Source organism: Lacerta agilis, chromosome 2 (assembly GCF_009819535.1).
Source record: "Lacerta agilis isolate rLacAgi1 chromosome 2, rLacAgi1.pri, whole genome shotgun sequence".
In the NCBI taxonomy this organism is placed as follows: Eukaryota; Metazoa; Chordata; class Lepidosauria; order Squamata; family Lacertidae; genus Lacerta; species Lacerta agilis.
Genome location: NC_046313.1, coordinates 103,698,832 through 103,713,731, shown reverse-complemented (window position 1 = coordinate 103,713,731; position 14,900 = coordinate 103,698,832). Strand labels below are relative to the sequence as shown.

Here is a 14,900-nt window from a genome sequence, read left to right as displayed (position 1 = left end):
AAACATTCCAACAATAAAACCATATGAAGAAATTAAAGGAAAAATAACAAGTTGGCTGGAATATCACCAACTGAATAGTGTTTTTGTGAAAGATAAGCAAATGAAAGGTTTTAAACCAGATAGGTCATGGCTAGAAAAAGAGGTTGTCCAAAACAACACCAAAATACTTTCTAAGGCCTATGATTATCTGTTAGAATGGAATCTGAAAGATGAGGAGGTCAAGTGTGTAATGACAAGGTGGGCTATGGATATCGGCCACAATATTGAACTCTCAAAATGGACCAAACTTTGGAATGTAAATTGGAAATTTACAGCATGTACATCATTGAAAGAGAATTTCTATAAAATGATGTATCGCTGGCACCTCACACCGATAAAATTAAAGAAACTATACAAAACAGGCAGTAAAATCTGCTGGAAATGTGAGGCAAAGGACGGGGAGTTTTATCACTTATGGTGGACTTGTGACTTAATAAAACAGTTTTGGGGAAATATCTATAATGAACTTAAAAAAATATTAAAATATACTTTCAAAAAACTACCAGAAGCATTTCTTCTAGGTATGGTAGGTCACGAGATCCAGAGTACTGATCAAAAGTTTTTTCTATATGCTACAACTGCGGCGAGACTTTTGCTGGCTCAGGTTTGGAAGCAAAAAACGATACCAACGACACAGCAGTGGCAACAAAAAGTCACCGAATATATGGAAGTTGCTAAACTAACTATGAGAGTCAGACAACAGGGGGAGGAAACGTTTAAGAAAGAATGGGGAAAATATGCTGACTATCTAGACAAGGTTTGCAAATTGTGAATATTGACATTTAACTCAAGGCGTACAAAGAAACAGAAATAAGAGGATACAACAAATTAAATAAGTCAATGAAATGACAAAGAAGGGGTTAAATGGAAGATGGGATTTCATAAATTGTAAAGGGTGAATGGGAAAGGGGAAGGTGTAGAAGGGCAATTTAGGTATGAGGAAATGCAAAAAAAAAACGTGTAAATAATGATGTGATATAAAGAAGGCATAACATGAAAGAAGGGAAGTCAAAAGACTCAAGATCTTGTAAGATTATTTGTGATATGACTTTTTATTTTCTAAGTTTATTTTTTCAATGTATAGTTTCTGCAATAATTTTTATTTATGGTTTGTATGCATATAAAATTAATAAAAAACATTTTTTAAAAAAAGATCTAGCTAGTCTTAACATTGCGGAAGATTTGGCGGTGCAGGGACTGAGAGCTTAGGGAAGAAGATTAGAATAGTGGTAGGTCAAAGTCAGTGTAAGAGCCTATGCGGGTCAGCCAAAGCCATAAAAGAAACATCGGTGTCTGTCTTTATTGGGGAAAAGGTTTAGTATTTAATTTTATTTTAAAAAGTCAGTTTTACTTAATGCTTTAACTTTGCCCTTGGTTTAGTAGCCTTTGCTTTAGTAACAGTACAGGCGGTCACAAGTCCCTTTAAGATTAGTTTTGAGGCATCCATTCATTTTCGAGGCATCTATCCACTTTCGAGGCATCCTTTCACTTTCGAGGCATTCCGAACGACTCACGCACCTTCAGATATTGAGGCTTGGCCGGCGCCTGTGCCAATACGCACGCGGAACGCTGGCCGCAAATCCCCAGCAACTGGTATCTCGTGCGTGGGTGGCCTAGACCCACGCACGGGAAGCTCCAGCACCGAATCCCCGCACACAGTCCCTACTGTCAGCACCAGATTTGGGGCTGTTTGGTGGTCCCTGAGGCGGTGCAAAATTGAGATAAGGAATAATCGAAGAGATCTATGGGGGGCACCAAATTTTGGCCTTGCTCAAGGTGCCAGATTACCAAAGTGTTCCCAGTGCAAGATTTAGGGGGGTGCAGGATGTTCCCCCGCACAGGGCACCAAGGTGAGGGGGTGCAAAACAGTAATACATAAATGAGGAATTATTGTGAAAATAAATATTGAGGGGGGTGGTACCAAATTTTGTCCTTGCTCAGGGCACAATCCCTGGTAAGGACAGCTACGACTCCTGGAATCTTCTGCTAGTGCAGATTAGGATGGTGTGTATAATACATTGAAAATAAAATACATTAAATATTCAATAAAAACAATAAATAGTGACATGATTTTTCAGCAGCCAACCGGAAAAATATATGGTATTCCACTAGCAGTATCCCAGCACTCCTCCATTTCCAGCAGGGGTCTAATTGGGTTGCACTTAGCAGCATGCTCAACTGCCCAATGTTCAAAATAATAATAAAAACCTTTTTAAAAAAGGGGGTGAGAGAGGGAGAGGAGACTGGGGCCTCACACAAAATACAATACTCCATCTTGAAAACATGTATCTTAAAACAAAATATTGGCACCAACATTGTCATTTTTCTGGCACAATGCTAAGATGTTCCTATAGTTGCAGGCATTTAATGGGATGTGAGGTGACAATAGGCCGGGTTAATTGGCTAGCCTGGTTTTGTTGTTTTTCTGAGATGTTGGGCTTCATAGTTAATTCTTATGCTATGAATATGAATGTTCAGTATGATTCTTTTTAAAAAAAAGAATAAGGGTTTGGATGGGATGGTTTTAAACCTAGGCCTGGTTAATTGGTTAGCGTACTTTCCCTATTTTTCTGGGATGGTGGTTTTTAAAAAAATAATTCTTATGCTATGAACATTATCTGTATCATTTTTGTTCAGTATGGTACTTAAAAAAGTTTTTAGGATTCCTTTAATCTTTTAAGAAAAGCAATTTAATATACTTAACAGAACTGCAGCATAAAAAATTAGTTGAGTCAAAACAAAGGTTAAAAGGAATTTTTTTATAACTTTATTGACGGATTAATGAAATGAGGGAAAGACTGCAATAGCGACATCAAATCACAGATTTATAAACGTAAAAAGCTAAAGAAAAAACGTGAGGAGTTACATGCTAATAATCAGTATAGTTAATATAAACTAACGGTCAAAACAAGACAAAATATGGCCTTGTATTTAGCATGCAGGTTTTTAAAATGGCAAAATGCTGTGAGGGAAGAAGCTGATGATTATGAGAATCAAAAAAATGCGGTGGAAGATTTAACCCTTTCCTCCTTTGCTTTGGTCCCGAGGAAAATCCCTCTGAAGCTGCTACTTGCATTGCGAGGAAATTCCGCATTGGCACCACCAAGAGGGTGCAAAATTAAAGAAACATTGTTTGCAATATTATAGTGCTCCTTTGCTGTACTGAATTATAAAGTAGTCATCTGCACAGTCAAACCAAAACACCTTTGTCTTATGCTGAAGGGGGAAGCAGGGACTGGAGCATGGGATAGAAACTGCAGCCTGTACAGCAGAGCTTTCCAGAATATCCATGTTGGTGACATGCTTTTAGAGATGCATCATTTCACGACACAGTAATTCAGTTTTACTAGCAAAGCAAAGGTTAAACCGCTTCCCAGCCCCGGGAGGAGCACGGGGAGCGTTGGCACGACACACCTGCACACTGCAGCTGACACACTAATGTGCCGCTACACATTTCGGAAAGCTCTTCTGTGCAGACTTCCAAAGACAATGTGCATAGAATGGATATTAGCCGATTTTCGGCAGCAACGTCTGAGCACACAGGAAAGGCAAAGCACAGGCCAAGGACCTCGTGCTTTAAGAGCCCAGCTGGAGGCAAGTTGACGAATTGACGATCCGGAAAAAGGGAAAAACTTCCTCCCCTTCAAAATCAATTGAGCGGAAAATAAAGAGGCGGGTCTTATCTTCAGCATCATAAAAAGCCACAGTCCCTGCTTCATAGTTCAAAGAAACTTGGATCTCTCTTGGATCCTCTTCTGGTTCCAAAGGGGTAGGAGGTGAAGTCAGAGCTTTCAACTGACCATTGCTAAACCCCACTGCCCAGATCCCTTCTTCAGGTTCAAAATCAATTTCTCTATCCCTCTCCACAGACTCTTTGGCTACACCCACAGCCCAATGGTCAACATCCTCAACATCCACCGTCCAATAATGCTTCCCGGAGCTGAATCCTTGCATTCCTAGTACACAGCGAGCATATTCAAACCTATTTGGACTGTAGGGGTAGTCCTGACGGACCTTTCCCCACCGTACTGATTTTCCATCAGAAGACACAATACATCTGGGATGGGCTGTATCCGGATCCAACACCACATTTTCTGAAACACAACATGAAGCAGGATGGTAAAACAAACAAGACAAAACACTTAACAGAATCAGTTACTTCCGTAAGGTAGCGTACCGAGCTCGCAAATTGCATGTATTCTTTGGGAGGGGAGAAATGCAGGACGAAAGTAGGCCAATTCATACAACCAATTTTGGATGGCAAGAATACAGGGGCACCCGGAGGGTGAGAGCTGAAAGCTGGAGACTGTGTGTGAAGAAACGAAGATGAAATTTACATTCGCTGCTTCACCCACTTTTCCCTCTGGCCCCCCACGCCATGGCAAGTGGCCCTTGAAAGGCTGTTTAGAAGAGAATGTGGCCCTTGAGTTGGAAAATGGTTAATGTAACCATTTGCTGGGGTGGCAACGGCCTGTTTTTGCTCTCCAGAAATAGAAGCTTACCTTTTATCCATTTTGATTTCACTGTGTTGGAATGATAACGGTCTAGGAGAGAAAAAGGTAAAATATCCGCTGTAAGGCCAACAGAAGAGACCTTGCAGCATGTTTAATCATATACCAGTGAAGTTGTGTTGTTTACTGTCCCCGGTTGAAGCCTTGGAATCTTGAGGTAGGACTGGGAGAGACTCCTTCCTGAAACCCCAGAGCTGCTGCCAACCAGTGCAGACAATATTGAGCTAGATCAGGCACGTCCAACAGGTAGATCGTGATGTACCGGTAGCACCCTTGTCCCCCCCCAAGAAGCTCAACAACTTTGGTTCCCCTAAAAAAAGTTCAACATCTTTGCCCTTCACCCCCCCCCCCAAACGGGGCTTTCCTCCTTCCTAAAAAACTATGTGAGTAGACCGCAGTCTCTTGGGCGTTGGCCACCCCTGAGCTAGATGGACTACACGTCTTCTCAGAAGAATGCCCTCTCTAGTTCATTGGGCCTACTCCGAGGTATTAAGTATAGCACTACAGTCTCGAAAATCGGTCACTCCTAAATATACGTTTTCGCTGTTTCTTTGCCTCCTTTCTAGGGGGCAGGAGAGGCACGGCATGCATTCGTCTATTTCACCCCATTTGATGACCCAGTGTCGTTAGACCCGCAAACTAATGGTCAAAAACAATTGTCAATGGTCAGGAAAAGACCCCTAGGCTCTGTGCTGATTGAGCTGCTGTGGCACACCTCCTGGATTCAAAAACACAACAGTCACCCTCTGATCGGTTAATTTCAGTCTTATACGCATGTCTGAACATGCACATGAGGCCAAACACCTCCCAGTTCCCCTCCATCTGAAAGCAGTCTCAGCAGCAGTGCCCAACCATGCCAGCCACTGGGGCCCAGCTTTTATTGTTGGGACATTTGTACAGGCCGAGCTGCAAAATCAGCAGCAGCGAGGCTGGTGTGATTTGTGTCCGTTTTTACCCGTGAGAAAGCCAGCTGCATTCAGCTGTCTTATCTGCTTTCTCACCCATGTGATGTTATTGTACATTATTTACTTTCTCTTCTGGCTCAATAGATGCTGGATGCGTTTACACACAGCTCTGGCTTTCTGAGCTGGCAAGCAGAGACATACTCTGCATTTTACCTACAATAAATAGTTTAGCCTCAATCAATGGCTTGTGTGTGTTGTTCTTCACGCTGGGCAACAATTGCATGTGAATGTGCCACCGGACTCTTGTAGCTGGGAATGTGCACAAGGCTTTGTTCCAGTTTCGGGGCAGTCTCACAACTGACCCCGGGTGGGACATTTGCTAACATTCATATCTCATGGAAGGTTCTAGACCAAATGCTTCTTTCCCATTCCAGGATGGATGCAAATTCACCTGCTCTCGGACTGGTCAGTTTTGGAGGTGGGGAGAGAAAGGTGAAGAGGAAACTCAGACAAAGTTTCAGATACCATCTATGTTAGAACAGTTCACATTCGATGTATACTCTATATACCAGGATATGTGTTTGTGTGTGTGTGACTGCTCTTCATTTTTGGAGGGAGAAACCAGAAAGGCTGCAATATTTAACTGTGGTCCCAATCGTGCAGGCAAGATTTTAGCTGGTCATGCTGGGAGTTAAAGGGACACTTGTTTAATATTTACTACTTCGTTCCCTATGAGGGAAAGCAGTCTCAGAAAGAAAGTTTGAGTCTCTCAATACTGAGTAGTAGCTTTGGTTGAGCTGTCGTGTTATTGTGACTCGGTACTCTGAATAACTCTACAGACTTTTTATAAGGATCTGCTCTAATTACTTCAGGATTAACCACAGACACAGAACAAGACCTGGCTTTGTGAACTGCCAATACTGATATGCACTATGTGAGATGAGGAAGGACTCCCATATATATAACTCAGCAGTGGAAACTTCTGTCTCTTTTGGGGGTGAGCCTGACTGACTCATGTGATTGTTATTATCCTAGTTAAAACATAATCTGTTACCTGAAACCTCACGCAACTTGGTCTTCACCAGCTGTAGTTTTTCATTAAACAACTCAACTTTCTCATTCAGATCAGCTTTGGGTTTCCCAGATATTTCTATGTTGCACCTGGAAGAACATATGACTTAAAATAAAGCATTGCCTTATATTGCTCCTTGATTACTTTCCTGTTGAATAACTGGCAATTGCTTCACATTCATGCCATAATCAGCTGCCTGAGATGGCGGCCTTAATCTGCCTAATGGCAGGACTGTCCCAATCTTGCAAAATAGCTCTGTTGGTTAGAGCAAGGTGCTGATAACCCCAAGGTTGCAGGTTCAATCCCAATATGGGACAGCTGCATATTCCTGCATTGCAGGGGGTGGAACTAAGATGATCCTCAGGATCCTTTCCAACTTTACAATGCTATGATTCTGTAAACAGGGGCTTACCGGCTCAGCAAGGGATCCATATCCTGGGAGGAAAGATAAATCAATGAGCTCCATTTTTCAAAGTTTATTACAGTTCATCAAGTACTAACTCTTAATGCATTTTGCAAATTTACAGCCCACCTTCCTTTCAAGACAGGACAATGAAAACAGGACAGACCATCAACACTATAGTAAAAAAGACCATTAATATGTGTTGTATTCAAATAGCGTCTACTGAGAGTAGACCCATTGAAATTAACAAACCTAAGTTGACCATGTTCATTAACTCTAGTGGGTCTACTCTGTTTTTTTTTTATAAGAATTTATTGACATTTTTACATATAACCACATACAACCTTAACCACACCTACATTTATACACATACTAAACAAATACAATTACACATCTAATACAAAAATTGCCATGATTTTCCTTCTTAATTAGACATCTCAAAAAAAAAAAAAATTTCTTTTTCCAATCTTGACAGTTGACTTCCCCTGCCTTTTCACCTTCGAGTTTATATCCATAATCTACTTTTTAACCTCTTCATTTAAAAAATTAAACTTAATTATATATATAAAGAAAAACATTCATCTTAATCTTCATCTTAATCTTAATCGTCTTAATCTATAAACTTAAACCACTTAAATCGACTTTATTTATACTACATCCTCATAAATCCTCACAGATCATCCTCATCAAATCTATCTCTTCTGTCCTTTGAACTGCTGCTAATAACATAAAAACTTAAAATATCTCTTTTCATGTTCAAACAGATAATAAAACAAACTATTGTTGACAGTGTTCACCCTCCAATTTCAAAGTACCATAACAGATTACTTTTAGATTTTGCTTAATACATCACCCCACACCCCCTCTGTCCATTCTTCTTCTCCTGATGGCATCAGCACTGAACTTCCATGCATCTTCCCTCTCCAAACGTCCACAGATCCAGGCATAGTCCAAAGCTCTCCTTGCCACGAGCTCCGAGGTGTCCAACTCTCCCTCTCTCAGCTTCTCCGGTTCTTTGTAGCATTCCTTTTCTTCTTGTAAATACCTTAATTCTCTGTCCCTGGCCCCCGAGCTCACACCTCGGGGACTGGATATAGCAAATCTTGACATCGCCTTGGGGCTGCCACCCCCAACAAGCGAATTTCTTCTCCGAAGTAGCTCACTCGTTTCTTTCCATCTTTCCATCCATCCTCTCAGCTCTTTGACAAGATTTTCTTCCAAAGTGTCAAAAGTTTTGTTAGCCTCCTCTGTGGGCAGTTGGTTCCATTTCAGACCCCCACACAAGACTTTAACTTTTCTGTAAAGTAGTTCCACCTTCAAGGCAGTGAGCCTTTGTTCATCTGTTAGTCCAGAGTTCAATACCAGTTCAAGGACGAAACCCAGCATACTGGCAGAGGAGGAGGAAGTGGGTATCATATTTCTTCTCCTGTCTCTTTGTTCGTCGCCATTTTCCTAAGCTGGAGCGCAAACACCGCAACTTTAAATAGAGATATTTTCCGCTAGTTAGCTTCCCAAGAAAAAAGTTTGCCAGTCTCATGTATCGATTTTAAATACTTTATAACCAGTTCTGTGGCAGCAATCCCTCAAATTGGTTAATTTCTTAGGCTCGAAGGGAGGGAGGCAGGCTGCCTTTCTCCTTCCCCCCGGATCGTTCCAAAAACACGATTTCTGCCAAGATTATTTACTCACGACCACCGGGTTCCTTTGGCTCCATTCTTCACAGGTAGAACTTAGACGCTCACCGCGGGCTTTGCCGCCGCATTTGCATCCCGGTTGGGGCATATCCCCGTAAGCCCGGCTCCGTTGTCCCTTCACCCCCACTCCCCCTTTACAGGGGGGCAGGGGAAGGGTTCGGAGCCTCCGCGGGCGCAGCCGGGGAGCCCAGGGTGCGGGACGCTCTTCCCGCACCCCAACCGGAGCCGCGCGCTGCGGTAGCGCGGCTCCTAACCCCCGGGATGGACAAGGCGCTTCGGACCCGAAGCAGCCTTCGACCACCCGGCGATGGCGTCGCCGCCGGAAGTCTCTAGTGGGTCTACTCTGAGTAGGATTAGCACTAACTCCGACCCTATGGCTTCTCCAGTGTCAAAAGGGGAGGGGGTGAGAGAACACAAAAGTCTCATTTTTTGTGTGATATTGCTATCAGATTCTGCGTCTTCATATTTGCCATCATATTTATAATGACTTGTAAAAAAAATGAAGGTTTGTCTGTCCTGAAACAAATCTGCAGTACGCTTTTCACATGTCAAAGTCCAACAATTTTTAAATTTTCCCATTTTTTTGTTGGGGAGGGGTACACAAGAAAATAATGATGAGAGGAATGTCCCTCCACGCCATTTTCCCTGGGCTTTTACATCTACTAGTGCAATCTCACCTGCAGGAGTTCAAAGGCAGACAGCAGACACTTCTCCTCTATCTCTTTAATCAGCTTGGCGAGATGAGAACTGCGCTTTGAGAATTCCCTGGCTGTTTTGTCAATTGACTTCTTAATCTCTTCAACTCCATCTAGAAGTTCCTGGTTTCTCGCAATTTGATTCCTGGTGTTTTCCGCACCTTTCTGCAAAGAGTAGAGGACAAAAGACACCGAATTCAGCATGCTGTTGTGATTCCATCCCCAGGGAAACAGGCACAAACAGGGGGAAAGAGCCAGTTGTGCTTAGTTTCACCAGGGCTTATTCAAAATAAAATAAAAAATTCCTTCCAGTAGCACCTTAGAGACCAACTAAGTGTGTTCTTGGTATGAGCTTTTGTGTGCATGCACACTTCTTCAGATACACTGAAACGGAAGTCACCAGATCCTTAAATATAGTGAGGGAGTGCGGAGGGGTATTACTCAGAAGGGTGGTGGGAATGGGTGATCAGCTGATAGGTGAGGAAAGACAACTGCAATTTTTACAGGGTCTTACAGGGAAAGGCAAGGGGTGAGATGGCTAAAGATAGCTTTGTCATGTATAATGAGATAAGAATCCAATGTCTTTGTTCAGACCAGGTTTCTCCATGGTTTTAAGTTTGGTGATTAGTTGCAATTCAGCCACTTCTCTTTCCAATCTATTCCTGAAATTCCTTTGTATTAAGACAGCTACTTTGAGATCTTTTATAGAATGTCCTGGGAGATTGAAGTGTTCTCCTACTGGTTTCTCTGTCTTGTGATTCCTGATATCAGATTTATGTCCATTTATCCTTTGGTGTAGGGTTTGGCCTGTTTGTCCAATATAGAGAGCTGAAGGGCACTGTTGGCATTTGACTGCATACACCAGGCATGTCCAGCTCCGAAGAGACTGTGATCTACTCCCAGTATAAAAAACCTGGCAGTGATCTACCCATTGTCATTGGATTGCACAGAGTTTATTAGCTTTCCCCCTGTAACTTTTTGTACACGATAAGGATCCCGCGATCTACCAGGATCAGCCGGGGATCTACTGGTAGATCACGATCTACTGGTTGGACACCCCTGGCATACACAATGTTGGAAGATGAGCAATTAAATAGTCCTGAGATGGTATGTTTGATGTTGTTGGGACCAGTAATGGTGTTGTCCGGGTTTATGTGGCAGCAAAGTTGGCATCTGGGTTTATTGCAGGCTCTGGTGCCAGTGTCCATGTTGAGTCCTGTTGTTGTTGTATTATTGTGGGTGAGGAGTTGTTTGAGATTGGGTGGCTGTCTGTAGGCGATGAAGGGTCTTCCTCCAGGGCTTATTCATTGCACCATAACAAACAGAAAGTGTCACCTAACAAAACCATCGGTGAGGTGGTCATTTTTCCAGTGGTTTTTTTTTGGGGGGGGGGGGGCTTCCCAAAGGCATCTGTTTGGCCACTGTGAGAATAGAATGAACACTCCCAGCAGCCATCTTGGGGTCATCTCTTTCTCATTCATTCCCAAACCCACCACCAGTCTCCTGGCGATAACCTTTCACCCACTTCTTTGCTATTACTGACCTGGACGAGAACATTACTTCCTCCTGTTTTGCAAACCACACATTTCCAACCTTGGCCCACTATCTTATCTGATTCCTTCTGTCATACCTTGGTTTTCAAACGCCTTGGGAGTCGAACAAAGGGATTGTTCTGGTTTTCGAATGTTCTTTGGAACCTGAACATCCAGCAGCCAATCGGAAGTCACGCCTTGGTTCCCAAACATTCGACTTCCTAAGTACCACTGTACTTGCAAACATAGGAGGTGCCAGCTCATAGTGGTCTTCAACCCCCAATAAGGTATTTGAGGGGGCTGGGCCCCCCAAAGTTGATAGGCATTGCCATTCAAATGGTATGTGTGCACTGCCTCACATGATCAATTATGTGGGGCGGGGCTTACCTGGCCCCCTCCAATATTTTATTCAAGTTGGCACCCCTGCCAGCGAAAGGTCTTCAGCTGCACATTTTGCCCCTGAAAGCTATTCACGACTGAAATCCTGTGTTCATCCATCTCTGTATCTGAAATGTTATGAAAGCATTTTGTAGGTGCCTTGATACACTTCAGCTTATGTTGTATGGACCTATCTGCATTTAGCTGTGATTTGTTCTTAATCCCGTGAATCCATGCCCATATAACCTTGAGCATTCTTAGTCATACAATGATTTATCAACTATACACCTATATGAATATACACGGATTATTTTAGTCCCATGAGAGCCGACACAGGTATTCAGAGCTCCTAAACTTGATGCCCTCCATACGTTTTGGATGACAACTCCCTGTGATCCTCAGATGAAGGTCGATATGTACATTTTAATAACACCAACAACTCCTCTAACGAGTTTGAGAGGAGTTGCAGTCCAGAACATCTAGCGAGCACAAAAAGGAGGTAGCTGCGTTCAGTGGAAGGCAAACTAGGAGCCAGCCTACCTTCGATTTCTGAACTGTTTTCTGCTTCATAATTCCATCTCTATGCTTCTTCAAGATTGTTAGGCAACTTTGGAGCTCATCCTAAAAGAAAAAAAAAAATTGGCATTCAGTGCTCCCAGTAAATTTCCGAGCACAATTCAAAGTGTTGGTGCTGACCTCTAAAGCCCTAAACGTGTTCATCCATCTCTATATCTTAAATGTTATGAAAGCATTTTGTGGGTGCCTTGATACACTTCAGCTTATGCTGTATGGACCTATCTGCATTTAGCTGTGATTTGTTGTTAGTCCCATGCATCCATGCCCATATAACCGTGAACATTCTTGATTATTAGTCATACAATGATTTATCAACTATAGACCTTTATGAATATACACAGGTTATTTTAGTCATTTTAGTCCCATGAGAGCACACACAGATATTCTGGGCTCCTGAACTTGATGCCCTCCACATGTTTGGGATGACAACTCCCTGTGAGCCTCAGATGAAGGTCTGTATATACATTTAAATAACAACAACTCCTCTAAGGGGCCTGAGAGGAGCTGCAGTCCAGAACATCTGGAGAGCACAAAAAGGAGGCAGCTGCGTTCAGTGGATGGCATACTGGGAGCCTGCCTACCTTCATCTTCTGAATTGTTCTCTCACTGCACCAGTCCTCCTTCAAAATTTCATCTCTCTCCTTCTTCAAGGTTCTTAGGCAAGTTTGGAGCTGATCCTGAAAGAAAAGAAAAAATGGCATTCAGCGCTTATACCATTAATTAAAAGATTTAGAAACCACTTTTTCACAAAAGTTTGCCTATGTCTGAATTCTGGATGGTCACCCTTTCCCCATCCCCTTCTTGCTCCAAATTCTCCCCAAACGAAGGGCGATTTCTATTACCTTAGCATCCTGGGCAGCCTCGTCGATGGGGAGGGCGACGTGCGCTTTGTGCGCCCGGGATTCCCTGCAGACCAGGCAGATGAAGGCGCGGTCCTCTTGGCAGAAGAGCCGGAGGGCTTCGTAGTGCTTCCCGCACAACTTTGGCGCTTCCTTCTTGGGCTCCCCTTCGGCCAGGCTCAGGCGCTGCAGGCGGAGGCGCTTGATCGCTTCGGCCATATTCGCCAAGTGCCTGTTGGGCCGGAGGTCGCCCCGGGGGAAAGCTATCCTGCACTGGGGGCAAGAGGAGAGGTCGCGGCCCGGCCCCTCCGAGCACTGGGTGATGCAGGCTCGGCAAAAGCTGTGCCCGCAGTCGATGATCATCACCGGGTCGCGGAAGTAATCCAAGCAGATGGAGCAAGTCGCTTCGTCCTGGAGAGTTATGGAGGGGTCCCCGGCGGCGGCCATGGGTGCGCCTCCTTGAGCGCAAAATGCGCGGTCTGGGCAGCGCGGGAGAAAGAGAATCCGGCCCCGCCGCGGTATAGGTAAATTTGGGGTCCAAAGACGGAGGATCCCTTCTGTCGCCGCAGCCTGGATCCCTGCAAAGCGAAGATCCCTTCGAACCGAGGAGACGGGGAAATCGAAAGTGAACACGTAGCACAACACGGAGACGAGCAAGACGTCAATCGTCTGAAGGGGGCGTGGCGCTGATGGGAACTGAGAAAGTGCCGCGAGGTTACAGAAAATGCACTTTTCAGGAAATGACTCGCACCCATGAAAAGATATTTACATTTCCCTGTCTCCCAGCCAAGTTAATCACACCCTTGTTTTCATCTGGGTTTGTTATTTCCGGAATGGCTACGTGTCTGGCACTCAGGTATCAGAATGCCAGAGATTTTCACTCAGGCAGAGGGCTGCTGAGTAGCTGGAGGGGCAACCCCCACTTTGTTCCTGACACAATGGGAAGGTTTCCTCACCTCCTCCCTCCTTGCAGAGAAACACTTGGTCAGGGGGGTGTCAAAATGGTGTCAGGCCTGTCTTCCTGTGCGGCTTCAGACATGTGGCCCTTACATTCATGTACATGTTTGCTTGGTACACTTATGAACAATACTTGGAAACCTGGTACTGGACCCAAGGGAATAGGAGTTTTGGTTGCCTAGTAGGGAAACGCCAGCAGGTCTTTGGTGCTCTGACAATCCCCAACAGGTTCTGATTGAACCCAACAGTAAATGCTCTGTGATCCCTCCTCCATGTAGGTGCAGTTTGTATGTAAACAATACCATGTGTCATAAAGAGACCACAGTCTCTCTTGTCAGCACCAGGTTTAGGGCTGTTTGGTGGTCCCTGAGGCGGTGCAAAATTGAGATAAGGAATAATCGAAGAGATCTATGGGGGGCACCAAATTTTGGCCTTGCCCAAGGTGCCAGATTACCAAAGTGTTCCCATGCTGCTAGTCCTCATTGTCCCCAAAGGGTACAAAGACCAGCACCAGATTTAGGGGGGTGCAGGATGTTCCCCCACACAGGGCGCCAAGGTGAGGGGGGGCAAAACAGTAATACATAAATAAGGAATTATTGTGAAAATAAATATTTAGGGGGGTGGTACCAAATTTTGTCCTCGCTCAGGGCACAATCCCTGGTAAGGACAGCTACAACTCCTGGAATCTTCTGCTCGTGCAGATTAGGATGGTGTGTATTATAATACATTGAAAATAAAATACAATAAATATTCAATAAAAACAATAAATAGTGACAGGATTTTTCAGCAGCCAACTGGAAAAATATATGGTATTCCACTAGCAGTATCCCAGCACCCCTCCATTTCCAGCAGGGGTCTAACTGGGGTTGCACTTAGCAGCATGCTCAACTGCCCAATGTTCAAAATAATAGTAAAAACCTTTTTTTAAAGGGGGGGGGGGAGAGGGACAGGAGACTGGGGCCTCACACAAAATACAATACTCCATCTTGAAAACATGTATCTTAAAATATTGGCACCAACATTGTCATTTTTCTGGCACAATGCTAAGATGTTCCTATAGTTGCAGGCATTTCATGGGATGTGAGGTGACGATAGGACAGGTTAATTGGCTAGCCTGGTTTTGTTATTTTTCTGAGATGGTGGGTTTCATAGATAATTCTTATGCTATGAATATGAATGTTCAGTATGGTTCTTTTTTAAAAAAGAAAAAGGGTTAGGATGGGATGGTTTTAAACATAGGCCTGGTTAATTGGTTAGCGTACTTTTCTTATTTTTCTGGGATGGTGGTTTTTTAAAAAA

General features: G+C 43.8%; 1 protein-coding gene across 1 annotated transcript; it reads right to left on the bottom strand.

Annotated features, from left to right (window-relative positions):
* Positions 1-2,900: 2,900 nt before the first annotated feature.
* LOC117042044 (E3 ubiquitin-protein ligase TRIM39-like) lies at positions 2,901-13,252 on the bottom strand. The gene is made up of 8 exons (XM_033141496.1): positions 12,648-13,252; positions 12,387-12,482; positions 11,770-11,850; positions 9,302-9,484; positions 6,940-6,962; positions 6,510-6,616; positions 4,542-4,583; positions 2,901-4,133 (listed from the first exon to the last, which is right to left on the bottom strand). Exons 1-8 carry the CDS (start codon positions 13,089-13,091, stop codon positions 3,616-3,618), a joined length of 1,494 nt encoding a protein of 497 aa, XP_032997387.1. The 5' UTR covers positions 13,092-13,252; the 3' UTR covers positions 2,901-3,615.
* Between the last annotated feature and the right edge of the window lie 1,648 nt (positions 13,253-14,900).